At 39.0% G+C, this 17,724-nt stretch overlaps 1 protein-coding gene across 1 annotated transcript in view; it reads right to left on the bottom strand.

The window, feature by feature from the left end:
• The window catches only part of TRPM3 (transient receptor potential cation channel, subfamily M, member 3), a 588,224-nt gene that overhangs the window by 217,099 nt on the left and 353,401 nt on the right, over positions 1-17,724 (bottom strand). The window contains exon 9 of the mRNA XM_011948911.1: positions 4,522-4,645. Within this exon, the coding sequence (XP_011804301.1) occupies positions 4,522-4,645 (124 nt within the window). The remainder of the gene's footprint in view (positions 1-4,521; positions 4,646-17,724) is intronic.

A 17,724-nucleotide genomic window follows, 5' to 3' on the forward strand; every position in this document is an offset into this window, starting at 1 on the left:
TGACCAGACTAATAAAGAAGAAAAGAGAGAAGAATCAAATAGACACAATAAAAAAAGATAAAGGGGATATCACCACTGATCCCACAGAAATACAAAGTACCATCAGAGAACACTATTAACACCTCTACACAAATAAACTAGAAAATGTAGAAGAAATGGATAAATTCCTGGACACACACACCCTCCCAAGACTAAACCAGGAAGAAGTCGAATCCCTGAATAGACCAAAAACAAGTTCTGAAATTGAGGCGGTAATTAATAGCCTACCAACCAAAAAAAAGCCCAGGGCCAGATGGATTCACAGCCAAATTCTAGCAGAAGTACAAAGAGGAGCTAGTACCATTTCTTCTGAAACTATTCCAAACAATAGAAAAATAGGGACTCCTCCATAACTCATTTTATGAGGCCAGTATCATCCTGATACCAAAGCCTGGTAGAGACACAATAAAAAAGGAAAATTTCAGGCCAATATCCGTGATAAACATTGATGAGAAAATCCTCAATAAAATAATGGCAAACCAAATCCAGCAGCACATCAAAAAGCTTATCCACCATGATAAAGTCAGCTTCATCCCTGGGATGGAAGTCTGGTTCAACACATGCATATCAATAAACGTAATCTAACACATAAACAAAACCAATGACAAAAACCACATGATTATCTCAATAGATGCAGAAAAGGGCTTCAATAAAATTTAACATTCCCTCATGCTAAAAACTCTCAATAAACTAGGTATTGATGGAATGTATCTCAAAATAATAAGAGCTATTTATGACAAACCCACAGCCCATATTATACTGAATGTGCAAAAGCTGGAAGCATTCCCTTTGAAAACTGGCACAAGAAAAGGATGCCCTGTCTCACCACTCCTATTCAACATAGTATTGCAAATTCTGGCCAGGGCAATCAGGCAAGAGAAAGAAATAAAGGGTATTCAAATAGGAAGAGAGGAAGTCAAATTGTCTCTGTTTGCAGATGACATGATTGTATATTTAGAAAACTCCATCGTCTGAGCCCAAAATGTCCTTAAGCTGATAAGCAACTTCAGCAAAGTCTCCGGATACAAAATCAATGTGAAAAAAATCACAAGGATCCCTATACACCAATAACAGACAAACAGAGAGCCAAATCATGAGTGAACTCCCATTCACAATTGCTACAAAGAGAATAAAATACCTAGGAATACAACTTACAAGGGATGTGAAGGACCTGTTCAAGGAGAACTACAAACCACTGCTCAAGGAAATAAGAGAGGACACAAACAAATGGAAAAACATTCCATGCTCATGGATAGAAAGGATCAATATTGTGAAAATGGCCATACTGCCCAAAGTAATTTATAGATTTAATGCTATTGTTACCAAGCTACCATTGACTTTCTTCACAGAGTTAAGAAAAACCACTTTAAATTGCATATGAAACCAAAAAAGAGCCCGCATGGCCAAAGCAATCCTAAGCAGAAAGAACAAAGTTGGAGGCATCACACTACCTGACTTCAAACTATAGTACAAGGCTACAGTAACCATAACAGTATAGTACTGGTACCAAAACAGATATATACAGCACTGGAACAGAACAGAGGCCTCAGAAATAGTGCCACACATCTACAACCATCTGATCTTTGACAAACCTGACAAAAACAAGCAATGGAGAAAGGATTCCCTACTTAATAAATAGTGTTGGGAAAACTGGCTAGCTATATGCAGAAAAGTGAAACTGGACCCTTTCCTTACACCTTATACAAAAATTAACTCAAGATGGATTAAAGACTTCAATGTAAAACCTAAAACCACAAAAACCCTAGAAGAAAACCTAGGCAATACCATTCAGGACATAGTTAGGGGCAAAGACTTCATGACTAAAAACAAAAAGCAATGGCAACAAAAGCCAAAATTGACAAATGGGATCTAATTAAGCTAAAGAGCTTTTGTACAACAAAAGAAACTATCATCAGAATGAACAGACAACCTACAGAATGAGAGACAGTTTTTGCAATCTATCCATGTGACAAGGGGCTAATATCTAGAATCTATGAAGAACTTAAACACATTTAGAAGAAAAAAACCCATCAAAAAGTGGGCAAAGGATATTAAGAGACACTTCTCAAAAGAAGACATTTATGCAGCCAACAGACATATGAAAACAAAGTTCATCATCACTGGTCATCAGAGAAATGTAAATCAAAACTACAATGCGATACCATCTCATGCCAGTTAGAATGGCGATCATTAAAAAGTCAGGAAACAACAGATGCTGGAGAGGATGTGGAGACATAGGAATGCTTTTACAATGTTGGTGGGAGTGTAAATTAGTTCAATTATTGTGGAAGACAGTGTAGTGTTTCCTCAAGGATCTAGAACCAGAAATACCATTTGAACCAGCAATCCCATTACTGGGTATATACCCAAAGGATTATAAATCATTCTACTATAAAGACACTTGCACACGTACGTTTACTGCATCACTGTTCACAATAGTGAAGACTTGGAAGCAACCCAAATGCCCATTAATGATAGGCTGGATAAAGAAAATGTGGCACATACACACCGTGGAATACTATGCAGCCATAAAAAAGGATGAGTTCATGTCTTTTGCAGGGACATGGATGAAGCTGTAAACCATCATTCTCAGCAAACTAACACAAGAACAGAAAACAAAACACCACATGTTCTCACTCATAAGTGGGAGTTGAACAATGAGAACACATTGACACAGGGAGGGTAACTCACACACCGGGGCCTCTTAGTGGGTGGGGGGCTAGGGGAGGGATAGCATTAGGAGAAATATCTAAAGTAGATGATGGGTTGATGGGTGTAGCAAACACCATGGCACATGTATACCTACCTAACAAACCTGCACATTCTGCACAAGTATCCCAGAACTTAAAGTGTAATTAAAAAAAACACATTTTTTAAAAAAGAACTCATTTCCTGAGCCCTGAGCTAGGAATACCTCACATTTCTTACAACAAATAACTTGGCATTAAAATGCAGTTGACTTTTTCAGCAGAGACCATGATTAAATAACATGAAATTTAGGCAGAATTCTACAAAAACAGTCCCATGAAATACCTAGAAAAGTTCATTCAGCCTCATTTGGTTTTATGACTTCCCACTGGTTCCTAGAATTTTGCTCCTAGCTGCCTTTCTAGGAAATTTGCAGGACTGCTGAAATGTATAGTCCTGGTAAGGTCTCTCAATTAGAATTAGCCTCAGCAATGGAAAAGCATCAGTACTCAGAAGAGAATCCCTAATGTGGCATGTAGAAGCTCAGGGCTTCGGTGTCTCTTTGGACAGAGGAAGTATGTGAGCTGCAACACCGTGAGCTATCCACATCCAGGATGGGAGGATGTCACACGTGGGTGGTACCTTCATGCGTAGTAGAGTTCTCCTGGAATGACAGCAGCCATGACTGGGTGCCGCACCTGCTCTCTGGCTTCTATACATGGGGCAGCCAGACTGTGTACCTAGGTATTGTCCTATTCTTCTCATCTTCACTCGTCTCATCCCAAACCTGGAAGCTGCTGAAAGGTTTCTCACAAAGGCTGTGTGGATGTTTTCTAGAGATGGGTCTTGCCCACTCTGATCAATTCCTTTTTTTTTTCCTAAACGTTTTGCTGTCTCTCTCAGCAGTTGGGTTTGACTGATCTTTGAGAATAGTCTCTCTGATTGAGGCCTGGGGGCACCTACCCAGAATGGGTGATCCACTGCATTGGCTTCAATGAAACACTTTCTGAATAAAAATACTCCATACAGAGGTTAAACATCACTGACTTTGAGTCTTAGCTCCTCGTTTACTGATCAAATGAGCTGAGTTTCCTCATCTGTAAGATGAGAGTAATAATTGTACCTCTCTCATCAGGACAGTTGCAAAGGTCACATGAATTTATATGCATAAAGATCTTGTTTCCTGCCTGGCAGACAGCAAGTTCTTGTTAAATGTTTGAGTAAGCAGAGAACAAAATCACATGGTCTTGTTCATCCTAACGGGGTCACTGATGATACCACATTTGTAAGACATTTTGCTCTGATTTTAGAAACACTTCAGTAGCTATAGATTCCTCCAGGATTTCTTGAGTATGTTTCTCCATTTTCTACCTATACAGACTAGTCTAACCGCCTGGATCCTTTGTCATTAAAGCTGTTTGACACGAAGCACACTAGTGGTTCACGACTTATAAGCAAAATGAAACCCCAAACCTAAGAAGATCAAGCTGAGGCGTTTTCCAGGAGGGGACCAATTTTGTCACTTCAAATCATTTGGTTGAGGCAGTCAGAGCATTTGGATGAGCTCCAAAAGGAAATGATGCTAAAACTCTGCTGCACACACCTTATTAACTCCAAGGCAGTAAAAGCAGTGTCTTTTTTACTGAAGAGAGGAAGCTACTGGAGCCAATGGAGCCTGAGGAGAGTTGTAAGCTCGGCCAGAGAGAATGTCACATGATTTGAGAAAATGTTGTGTGATTCAAGAAAATGACTGAAAATGTGGAGACAGCTGGCCACCCATGAGGAATTACCTACCAATTCCTTCTTCTTCATGCACTCCATAAGGATGATGAACAGATGCTGAGCTTGGGTTCGAGTGTATGTGAAAGTCTTCTGTATAGTCACCAACAGCTGGTCCCTCAAAGATTCATTTATCAGTCTGCAAATAAAAACAACGTCAAAAGCAGGTCAACCAACTCCTATTCAGCACATATTTCTGAGAAATACAGAGCTCAAGAGGGAATTATGAGGGTTTACTTTAGACAGGAGTTGCTTCTGTATTTTTCTCACAAAAGGTATCCTGCCTGTGATAATTAAAAAAGCAAGGCATTTAAAAATAAATCAATTTTACTATCTGAGAATCTAAGAGTAAAGTAGAAAGACTGATTTAGATATTTTAATTTTATTTTTTTGTTTTTCATATGGCATGTGTCTAATGCCCTCTTCCTCAAGTTTGCTTATCAAAAAATACCTTCAATTAATCATCTGCATCTTCTTGGTAAGAATTTGCTATAGCACTGTTCTTAACAGTACTATATAAATCTCCTAACAGTACTGCAGGAGATTTAAATTGCAGCATCATCTCTAATTGTGGAAATGAAGACAATATTTCATTAATAAGTTTTTGAACATCCATAAGGAGAAACAGGAATTATGTTTTCCCAAAAATCATTTCATGTAGGTGGCAGCCTGTCTGGCCTATGATTTAGGTATTCATTATTCATGTCAGGCTTTTGCTCTGTTACAGCGAATAGTAAGACAGTATCGTATTGGCTACCTGATTAAAAGATAGTTTTATGCTGTAGAAGAATAAATGAAAACAGGAAAGAGGCATCATATCCAATCAATGCTCAATTATGTCTTGAACATGAATCAATCACAACTAATTTTTAACTTCTTTCTCATTACCCTGGTGAGAACAGGGCTTTCTCTACTAGCTATTAAATGGCAGGGAAGGAAAACTCACTTTATTAATAACAGATACTATTCAAAATCAGGAAGACAAAACCGCTTTCAAGGACCAGTGGCAAAATTACCATAATTTGCTTAGTATTTTACAGATTACAAATTGCTTTCATAATTAAAGTATCAGCAACTCCTAAATAAAATAGTAAAATAAATCATGATCCCAGTTGCTGATTACAAGAACCCTACAGACAAAGGGTTTGTTCTATTTCACAGGAGGGACATTTTAGCCAGAAAGAGCTCAGTGTTTAAATTCATGCAGCAAATAAGTGACAGAGTCATCAGAATCGGAACCCAGTTCTTCTGAATATTTGTCCAGGACTCTTTCCACCACACCATGCTGCCTCTGTTTACACCAAGTGGATCACACCACTGCCTCTCTTCATCACTGTGGTTATTTGAGCAGGCAGTTGTGGAGTTTCCTTCAACATGAAAGCAAGACAAACTTTACTGCTTAAAAGAAGGCAAGATGGGGAGCTGGAAGATATCTTCCGATCAGTGACCTGCTGTGCTCCAGTTTACGTGTGTTTCATCTGAACTCATTGGTTGGATATTATGACGGCCCTGCCTTGAGGAAGGTGGCATTCCTCATGACAGAACTATACCAACAATCCTGGAAGGTCACTCAGCTGGACGAAGGATTGGGTCACCCCTTCCCCTACTCCTCCAGCGTGTATATTCTATATCAAGAATATACACATTAAGGCTGGGCACTGTGGCTCCCACCTGTAATCCCAGGACTTTGGGAGGCTGAGGCAGGTGGCTCACTTGAGCCCAGGAGTTCGAGATCAGCCTGGGCTGTACAGTGAGACCTTGTCTCTACAAAAAATTAAAAAGTTAGTTGGGCACAGTGGTGCATGCCTGTAGTCCCAGCTACTTGAGAAGCTGAGGTGGGAAGATCTCTTGAGCCAGGGAGGCAGTGAGCCAAGATCACACCACTGTACTCCAGCCTGGGTGACAGGGCCAGAACCTGTCTAAAAAAAAATTTATTATTTAGAAAAAGAGGATGGTTGAAAAAAATAACGCCAGATCCTCTCTTGAGATTATCTTAATTATACTGAATGACTCTGTGGTCTTAGCTGTGGACCAGATTGAAGTCATTCATTCATTCATTCATTCATTCGTTTAGTCATTCAACAAATGCATAGTGAATGTCTACTTAGTGCCACACACCAGGATGTGCCAGGATCAGAGGAACTATATATGCACTCACAGCCTTCAATGAGCTTATGCACCAGTGGCGTAGAAAGATGTGAACCAGCAATCCAACTGTGATTGTCAGTGGAAAAGAAGTAGAGAAGCTCGTGGCAAATGTATCTAATCTAATCTAAGGGATTCAGAGACGACTCTTCTGAGGGAGTGCTGTTTTATCTGAGACACGAATGAGTGAGTATCAGCATAGTTGGGGCTGGAAGGGTTGGGTAAGAGAATTCACAGCAGACAAAATGGCATGAACGGGCCCAGTTTGGAAAAAATAAAAAGTCAGTATGGCTGGAGCTGAGAGAGCAAATTAAAGAGTGGAACAAAATAGGGCTGCAGAGGGGGTGAGCAGGAACAAGATCAATGGGGGACTTTGAAGGTGATGTTATAGAGATTTTAGGTTTTATCCCCCAGACAATGAAAAGCCATTAAAAGATTTAAGCAGAAGGGTGGCATGATCACATTTGCGTTGCCAATTAATTTTCTTGAAAAGTAAAGACATGCACACTCAGATCTAGGCATGTGTCTACCTGACAGGTAACCCAAGTGGATGAGTCTAGAGAGTTCTTCAGTATCAAGCATCCATTGATTTTGTACAGGATTAACCAACAGAAAGGATTCTCCTGATTAGCCACTTGATAGATATAATCATTCATCTGCAGGTGTTTAATTTTGATAACAACTCAAAATTTATTTTCTACTACCAACCATCTGTAATGAAATCTCAGCTCCCCAAGTTCATTATATGCTTGAGGGATCTGTCTGACACTTGCATCCAATCTGTCACTTTCTAAAAATTGAGGAATGATGTGCAATTTAGCTGATTGTGGGTTTCAGTGGTTAGGAGAGCTGACAGTAAGAATCTCATCCTCTGAGCCCAATTTCCCAGTTGCTGAAGTTATGGCTTTGGCTAGATCATTTAATGACAAGAACCGTAGAATTCTAGAAGTGGAAGGATTCTCTAGGGTGTTTTCCAAAGTGTGGGATACCTGTTACAGGTGGAACAAAGATGATTTGATCTATTCAAAGCATAAAGTTACAGCAATTAAATATTAAATAACTGCCCTTTCTGATTCAGTTCTTTTTCCATCCTTCTGATTGCAACAAGAAGAAAATCTCATTTTTAGTGCTTTCCTGCCTTTAACAGCTCCCCAACACTTGGAGATCTCCCCTTTTAACAAAGAAAAGATATTAGGTCTCATGCCTTTGGCAAAAAGAGTTTAATAACATTGTTTTAAATAAGATCCCACAAAACATTTGATGTGTCTGTAGCACGTCATGGTTTAACGTACACAATGGGCTTCAGAGATAATCTCACAACAATCTATGAGGCAAGTGGGATTAATTTCATTTTGCAGAAGAGAAAACTATGCCCTAAGGAGGTTAAACGATTTGTGCTAGGTCATAATGCTTGATGGTCTCACTGTCTGAGTTGAGCCTATTGACTTCAGCCTTGCCCCATGGTGTTGCTGTTCCTGATTATATTCTAAGTCTTTCATAGTTTCCTAATCATCTGTATCAGGGATTGATAAGGGGGAACACTAAATGAAGATAATCGCAAAGTGCATTAAGTAGTTTGAAGAGTATATTTGCAGGCTGGGCTTGGTGGCTCATGCCTGTAATCCTGGCACTTTGGGAGGTTGAGGTTGGTGGATCACTTGAAGTCAGGAGTTCAAGACCAGCCTGGCCAACATGTCCAAACCCCGCTTCTACTAAAAATACAAAATTAGCCAGGCATGGTGGCACGTGCCTGTAATCGCAGCTACTCAGAGGCTGAGGTGTGGGGATCGCTTGAGCCTGGGAGGCAGAAGTTGCAGTGAACTGAGATTACGCATCACTGCACTCCAGCCTGGGCAATAAAATGAGATTCCATCTCAAAAAACAAAAACAAAAAAACAAAAAACAAAAAAACCAAAAAACCAGTATTTGCTTCTAATTTTTCATAAGTATTTGCTCTGCTGAACTAGATGCCTTCTGTTTGGGTACAAATGCTTACTCTATCTTCTCTGAAGATCCTTTCTTGTTTTGTAACCATATTCCTTAGGATATATGGAAGCCTGCTTTCTTAAAATTATTATTTTCTAGTTCTTCCCATATTTTCTGTGTAACATTGGAGTGATTTAAAATTTTTTACTGTAATATTTAATCATCAGAAAAATTAGAGATGAGCCTATTTTATAGTTCTTCTTATGACACTAGAATATTGACTGAAAATTTCTTGACATCAAAATATGGTCGTAGTGTTATGTGAAATTTTTATTTTAGAATTGAGCCTTGACAAAGTCATCTTATTTATGGAAACTGTTAATTTGTGGTTCTTATCTACCCATGTTGCTTTTGGTACATCTCAAATTAGAGGGTTTTGTGATAGGAGGTGTAGTCATTGAAGTGAGGCAGATCTCTATACTATGGCATTTGTATCTCCATTTGACTACCGCACTTATGATCTGGACCTTTGTAGATGAGTCACAGAGTAGTTTAAAATAGGCCAATATTCAGCCAGTGCTCAGGGTAACCAACAAAACACCCCGCAGTTTGCTATTAGTATTCTGTTCAAATGCTCTCAATACAACCCACACATACAAATATATTTCTCCGAATGAATTTAATTACCTGCAAATTACCTGCAATATTAGAGTTTTGTTCCTAGATTTAAAAATGAGAAAATGCATTTAGAATTCAATGGGATTCTAAGAGCTAATCTTAGGTTAATGACTTTTGAGGAAGAGCCCTTCCTGTGACCCCCATAGATATTTTCTATTAGTTTATTCAGACACAATATGAGAAAATTTTAGCTATATAAAAAAACTTGCTAGTAACACCACAATTTGGCACTTGAAAGACATAATCACCCACAGAATATCTAATTCTCTAAAGAAAAATGAAATTTTATCATTTTCTAGAAGCCAAAGCAAATTACTAAAAGTTATATTAAGGGCACATAAAGTTACACGTCTTGCCTGAGGTCACAGAGAATGGCATATTTTTCTCCTTCTGCTTTTTTTTGGTAAAAGTTGCCACTTCCTTCCCAAATGTCATGACTCTGGTCTACAAGTAACACCACAATTCTTCCCAGAAAGGCAGGAAGCATTGTTAATAACAGCATTATGGCCACCAGGGCTAGGCTGTCTGGATTTAAGCTGTTATCTGTTGGCTGTGTGATCTTGTGTAGGTTAGTGTTGATGTTCTATTTTTCATATATGTAAAATGGGAACTATAATAGTGCTTATCTCATAGGCTTGTGAATATTAAATGAGTTAAGCTTTGTAAAAGGCTTAGAAAAGTGCCTGACACATAGCAAGTCCTGCACAAGCATATGCATTATTCAAACAGAATCCTACGATGCTTTTTAGGAAAGAGTCACTGATATACTCCTTCTCATGAAGTATCACAACTAGTGGGCCAGAGCCCCTGCGTACAATGCAGAGCTCTCTCCTGGTGTTAACAGTGCTCTGCACATCTGGTGAGTCCAGTGGTGTAAGGCTGGAGAAATAACTTTCACACTTTAGAGAGGTCAGAGACCACCAGTTCTTTCCTATGTTTGAGAAATGGAGATACTTAGCAGATTTAGGAGGCTTGATTATAGAGCAGTCTTGCAAACATTCCATGCAGACATCTGCTTGTTCATTCATTCATTCATTCACTCAACCAACAATATTCATGCCTTCTGTGTGCCAGGCACTAAGTTAGATATAGAGATATACATAATATTCAGTTCTAGCCTCAAGGAACTCAAAAAGTTGTATGTCAAGTATTCTGTAATTGATGGGTGTTAACCCCAAAATTTATTCATGTAAAACAACATTTATTTGTTGTGTTGATAATTTTGTGGGTCAAGAATTTAGGCAGGCACAATGGGGATGGCTCATTTTTCTCCAGCATACCTAGGGCCTCAACTGGAATGGCTGGAATGGCTGGAATGGCTGATGAAGACTACAATAGCTCAACTGTGACCATGTGTCTGGGGCCTCAATTCTGTTCCATGTGGCATCTGTTGGGGCTAGAATATCCAAGATAGCTTCCTTACTTCCAAGTCTGGTACCTGGCCTGGTCTGGCTACAAGAGTTGAGGGTTGGCTTGCATTGCTCTTTCTCTGTTGGTTGCAGGGTAGATGGACTTCTTACATGGAAGCTGGCTTCTCTTAAAGTGAGGGTTCCAAGAGAGAGCATTCAGAGAGGCTCAGGCAGAAACTACAAGACTTGTTGGAACTTAACCTCAGAAGTCCTAGAATGTCATTTTCTTGTACTTGATTAATCTAACAAGTCACTAAAAGTAGCCCAGAATCAAGAAGATGGAAGGAATAGACTTCACCTCTTGATGACAGCATAAATATACACTGAAGGAATATATTAATGGTGATCATCTTGGAGACAAGCAATGACATCAAGTGACTCTGTTCAGATGAGACATCAACAGTGATCTTTTCCATATTTTGGTGATAAACAGCCTCAGTTGCCTTACTTTGAATTGTCTCTTCTAACAGATCATTATAATGAGAACCACCATTTCCTTCAAAGTAATACTCCAACTATTCATAAATGTTTCCAAAATATTATTACTGATTTGTGCATAGAACCTACAAATATTTTCTCCTTTTGATCCAGCTGCCTATTTACATTTATTTGGCATTTAGTATGTACCAGGTATTTCTTTTAGACCTTGGTGCCTGGTCAGAGACTTTTCTGCCATGGATACTATCATCACATTTTGTGCCTGTGAAATGCTGCATATAAGGGACATCTTCAGTAATATGTGTGTATGCTTGGGCCAGCCCTTAAGGCCCAGGTTAAGTCACCACCAAAACCAGGTTTTTTTTTTCTTGATATCTTAATTTCACTTTGGGGTCTATTTGGAGAGATAAAGCAACAGCAGCACTTGTTGATGTTGCCAATTTCTGCCAGAAACCATCTTTTCTTTTCTTTAAACTCAGAGAATGTTTGGAAATGATTGGGCCAGGTGTGGTGGCTCATGTCTATAATCCCAGTGCTTTAGGAACCTGAGGCAGCAGGATTGCTTGAGGCCAGGAGTTCAAGAAGTGAATTGACTGCCCAACTCAAAAACATATATTTGGTTCTGTTTCTGAATACTACTTTATTCCGCCTTTGAATTGCTTTATTTACTAGTGAGGGACATGAGACAGGTTATTTGATCTTTAAGGCTTCATCTCCTTATCTGTTGAATAAGGGAGCGCATGTCTTCTGAGGTCCATGTATTTGGGAAAAAAAGAGATCATGCATGGAAAGCACAAAATTTGACTTCCTAAAATATTTTTCCAGTTTTCCTCATTCTCTATCTACCTTGGTTCGGGTCCTCATCATATCTTATTCAGATGGTACCAACAGACTGCTAATTGGTTTCTTCTCTATCTTCCTCTAGTCCATTCCCCACAGTGTTAATTAAATGGTTCTACAAAGCAGACATGATTCTATTGCACCCTTCTTAAACCCCTGCAATAGCATTCCATCACCAGCAAGATAACGTCTCAACTTGCATACGGCATGTAAGGTTTGTCTATGGTCTTGCTCCACAGCTAGGCTCATCTCCTGCCACTCTGTCACCCATATTCTGTAAATACTGAATCTCCCAAGCCCACCAGACTCTTGCATGCCACCATATCTTCAGCTTGCTATATCTGCTACTTGGACTATTCTGTAGTCCTGACCTCATCACTCAAAACTCATCATTTAAAACTCAGCTCAACCTTCGCCTCCTTTTTCTTTTTTCAGCTTTTATTTCAGAATCGGGGGTACACATGGAGGTTTGTTACAAGGGTATATTGCATACTTCTGAGCTTTGGAGTACGGATGATTAAGATTTAGTTGTAAGGCTATTAAGCTTTAGTGAAGACACACTAATTCACTTGATTTAATCATCTCACAATGTAAACAGATATCAAGACATCACAGTGTATCCTGTTATTTGTCAACTAAAAATAAAATTTAAGAAAATGTAAAAAAAAAAATCACCCTCATCTCCTATGTGAAAGTCTCTGATGACCGCTCCCTTGGTGCTCTCAAAGCACTTGATACATATTTCTATGATTATTATATTGCATGGAAATTATTTGTCTCACTCCGGTAGATAATGAACTTTTTGAAGCAGTGATTGTTTCTTTATTCTGCGTGTACCTTAAGTTCTAGAAGAGTGCTTGGTTCAATGCTAGCTATAAAAGAATCTTTGTGGATTGACCGAGTGACTGAGTAGCTGCCTGCTTTACGTGGGTGACCAGGCGGTCATCCCCATGCCTCTTTGTCCTCATGGTGGGATATACTTCAAGCATATTTGGGAGAATGGGAGATAAGGCATAAGGTTTTACCGTCCAGCAATGTGGTTTTCTTGATCCTTTTCCTTTCAATCAGATTCATCTCTAAGAAATATTCTTGGTCTCTATCTTTATCTTTCTGTTGTTGTTTAAACTCAAAGGGTGTTTAGAAATGATTGGGCCAGTGGTGGCTCACACCTATAATTCCAGCACTTTGAGAGGCTGGGGTGGCAGGATTGCTTGAGGCCAGGAATTCAAGAAGTGAACTGGCTGCCCAACTCAAAAACATATATATATTTGGTTCTATTTCTGGATACTACTTCATTCCTCCTTTGAATTGCTTTGTAGCTCTTGTCAGGAACAGATTCTTATTCACTTGCATCTTCCCCATAATGCTTAGGGCAATATCTTGCCCATAGAAGTTCTCAAAGACGTTAAGAGTTTCAATGATATGAAGGTAATTTCACTCACTTAGATGTTGGTGGTTTTGACAACACAAAGTAATTATATCACATAAAAATCAACACAACATACATCTATATTTTTTCAACTAGTTTCATGTCATACATTGAAGTGGTGAGGCCAGTTTCACAATCTGCTATAGGAGACAGAACGACATAATTAAGATGCTATGGTATGGTGCCTTTGGCTGTAATACAGCTCCTTTATTTACCAGTGAGGGACTTGAGACAGGTTATTTGATCTCTTTAAGCCATTGTCTCCTCATCTGTTAAACAAGGGTAGTATATGTCTTTTTAGGTCAATGTATTTGGGAAAAAAAGAGATCATGTATGGAAAGTACCTGGCACTGGCACTATTCCTGGCACATAGGTGTTAAGTAATTGGCAGTTGTTGTTATTAAGAATAACAGGGGCTTTTGCACCCACAGGGAATCCCAATGATCCCTAGCTCAGAGCTGAAGCAAAGTAACCGGCATGCATATTAGCTAGAGGAGGCCATCCCTATGGGGGATAGATTTCAGTATTTCTGTGAAATTCAGATGAAGTAGGTCTGTGAATAGGAGGGGAAAGGCCACATTTCAAAGCCACTAAGCTGGGGTATCAGTGCAGAGAGCTCATTAGCTCTTGGATCATATTCATCAAAGTCATGCAAACTGGTGTTGCTAAGATGCCCTGAAACCATTACACTTGGATAACTTTATGCCATCTTGAAGTCAAACAGGTGTTAGGATAAGAATTCATACTCGGCTGTAACCTCCTACTTTCATATTTTTGAAGTCTGTATGTTGTAGAGAAGGCACAAATCAGAAAATTCTACTGAGAGATTTGATTTTTAGGATAAAAGAATGATACAGTTTTAGAGCAACCATTCTATGGATGAAGGATCCAAGGTCTGTGAAGGTGAACTGATTTGCTTAAGATGATATAGCTGGTAAGCATAAGAGCTGGATTTAGAAGCCAAGAGAATCAAGAGGGAAAAATCTCTGATAGTGACTTTATTCTACCCTAAATATGTACATTCAACTTAGTATATTAATATATAAAGTTAGTGATTTGTTTAAATGATTGGCTGCAAGTGGAGATTTTCTTTATTTTTTGCTTAAGATGCTGCATCTCATGTGTGTGAAGACTCAGTAATGTGATTTCAAGGATCCACTACTTTCTGAGTTAATCCCCACTTAATCAGATGTCCAATGTTTCTTTCTAATTGCTTAAATGGCAAATTAACATTTTATTCAACAATTAGAAGCCCTAAGAGTAACTCTTATAATAAGAGTTAACTGTAACTGATTGATGTTGATGTTTTCCAGAAAACGCCAGTTGGATAGAAAGTTATAGAAGGTTGAACGGCACACAGAGACATGACCAATAGATAACATGGGCTGGTTAGGAGATTACTTTTCCCAACTTTTTATGAGGATCAACTCCAGATACAAATGGCCTCTATTAGCTAAGGCCTGTGAGAAATAGTTGCTGATTTTGCTTTAGGATCTATTGTAGAAAAGTTCTTCACCTGGGCTTTTCCTGAGATTTTCATCCAGCAATATGAGGTAGTTAGAAGGATATTAGAGAAGCTGTCCATAACCAGGCAGGATGATGATACAGTCTGTTTGCCAACAAACTGTATGTACTGCTGCTCATAAAGTGATCCTTTCTTATGTTTATTTTTTTCTTTATTCTTTCTCTTCATTCTTTTCCTTCTTTCCTTCCTTGCTCCTTCCTTCCTTCTTTCCTTTCCTTTTCCTTCTCTCCTCCCCTCCCCTCTTCTTTCCTTTTCTTTCCTTGTTCTCACCTTACACTCCTGAGCCAGCTATGATAAATCAGAAGGCACAGATACACACATCGAAAAGGAAACTGAAGGTGGGTGGTGTGGTGGGGGTGAGAGTGGTAAGAGAGGTACTTAGTCCCTTCTATAAGACAAGCTTTGTGCTGTGCATTTTACACATGGCATTTCATTAGACAGATTAAGAAAATCCTCACCAGGCTGTAAACTCCTTGGATGCATGGATGGTGCATTCTATTACTTATACACTCTCTTCTACCCTTCCTTCAGTGCTAATCAAGGTGCAGAAGACAGGTTTTTCTGCCACCCCTTATCTTGATCTCCCTTACCCTGCTTTCTTACCCCATAGTATACATCTTCTAAAATATCATAGAATGTGTTTATGGATTATGTTTATTACTTTTGTCTATCTAACCCTGCTAAAATAAAAGCTCCACAAGGGCAGGGATTTTTGTCTATTTGGTTCACTAATGTATTTTTGCCATTGCCTAGAATAGTGCCTGGAACATAGTAGGTGTTCAAAAAATATCTGTTGAATGACTGAATACATATTGCTGACTGGAGGAAAGAATATAATTAAAAATAGGGAAAATGTTAAATAATATTTGAGATCTCTCAGACATTCAAGGCTTCTCAGTTTGGTGGAAACCAATTGCAGAAATACTAGAGCTGTGTTATCCAATATGGCAGCTGTTACTCACATGTGGCTATTTAAATTTAATTATAATACAATGAAATGAAATTTAAAATTCATTTCCTTAGTCACACCAGTCACAGGTCAAGCACTCAGGGACTCTGGTTCGACAGCACAGATATGGAAGATTTCTGTCATCACAGAGAGTTTTTTTTTGAGACAGGACCTTGCTCTGTTGCCCAGCCTGGAGTACAGGGGTGCAATCACAGCCCATTGCAGCATCAGCCTCCTGGGTTCAAGCAATCCTCCCACCTCAGCCTCCCGAGTAGCTGGGACTTGGCCTCCTGAGATGCCACCACACCTGGCTAATTTTTCATATTTTTTGTAGAGACAGGGTTTCGCCATATTGCCCAGGCTGGTCTCGAACTCCTGAGCTCAAGGGATCCACCTGCCTCAGCATCCGGAAGTGCTGGGATTACAGGCGTGAGCCACCACACCCAGCCATATCATCAGAGAATTCTGTTGGGCAGTGCTGCCCTGGGGATAGGCAGGGCAGCCAAACTTTTAGCAGCTATACCATGTTGTCCTCTAAGGACAGCTCCCGTCAGTCTGGGCTGACCGCTCTCTAGCTTTGAGATATTTAGCAAATTACCTAACCTCTCTGTCCTCAATTTCCTCATGTATAAAATAGGGATAATAATTATAGCCACCTTGTGAAGTTTATGAGATAAAGTGCCTAGATCAGCCTGATGCATGTAGAAGCTCTAAAAAATATTAATTTCAAATTTTTGAGCTTGCTGCTGGAGAGAGGGTCAGAGGTGTGGGAAAAGGGGAGGGATAAGTTTAAATTCTCTTTCAAAGTAACTTATCAAAATATTCCTTTTATTTTACTCCATGAAACACTGGGACAAATATAAGTGTCTCTATTTTTGTTACATATTTATGATAGATTTCTAGTTTTTTTTTTAAAAAAATTCTTATGCATTTTTAATAGGCAATTGCTCAGTTAGCTTGTCTCTCAGTGTCCAGATCCAAGCAGCATCCCACACTAAAGGGTTTCTCATTCTTCATCTCCTGTGTATTATGTCTGTGTGGAAAGACTCATATGATAGATGATAACTTAAACACTGTTGTGCCTTACAGAGTCGATGAAAAAATGGACCTTTTGTTCTATTTTCCAGACAGCTGGATGTCTTTTTTTTCCTGTTGGTTTCATGATTTAATGCACTACATGATGATTGCCTGGTAGTCTTATAGCTATGGGGGTATCTATAAGATTTTGGCTTTATTTCAGTTCATGAAATAACAAATAAATTCATGGCATGTTGACTCCAAATTCCTATCTTTGCCTCAGCAGACACTTGTTAATCTATCTTAGTATGCTTTCCTCTGCACTGAGATGTGATCTCAGAATCATGTTAGCACATCATTCCAGGAAGCCTCTACTAATTTATTGGAGTTGACACTCAGATTTAAACTACAGTTTACCCTTGAACAACAGGGGTTTGAACTGTGCGGGTTCACTTACACTCTAATTTTTTTTTCTTCCTCTGCCACCCTTGAGATAGCAAGACCAAACCCTCCTCTTCTTTCTCCTCTTCCTCAGCCCTATTCAATATGAAGACAACAAGGATGAAGACCTTTATGATCTCTTCCACTTAATGAATAGTAAATATATTTTCTTTTCCTTATGGGTTTCTTAATATTTTCTTTTCTCTAGCTTACTTTATTATAAAAATATGTTATACATGTAACATATAAAATATATGCTAATTGGTAAGTTACCAGTAAGGCTTTTGGCCAATGATGAACTATTAGTAGTTAAGTTTTTGCAAGTCAAAAGTTATTTATGGATTTTTGACCACATGGGGGGTTGGCAACTCTAACCTCATGTCATTCAAGGGTCAACTGTATTTGTCATCAATGCATTAGT

The sequence above is a fragment of the Colobus angolensis genome, unplaced genomic scaffold, assembly GCF_000951035.1.
Source record: "Colobus angolensis palliatus isolate OR3802 unplaced genomic scaffold, Cang.pa_1.0 Scaffold286, whole genome shotgun sequence".
Taxonomy (NCBI): Eukaryota; Metazoa; Chordata; class Mammalia; order Primates; family Cercopithecidae; genus Colobus; species Colobus angolensis.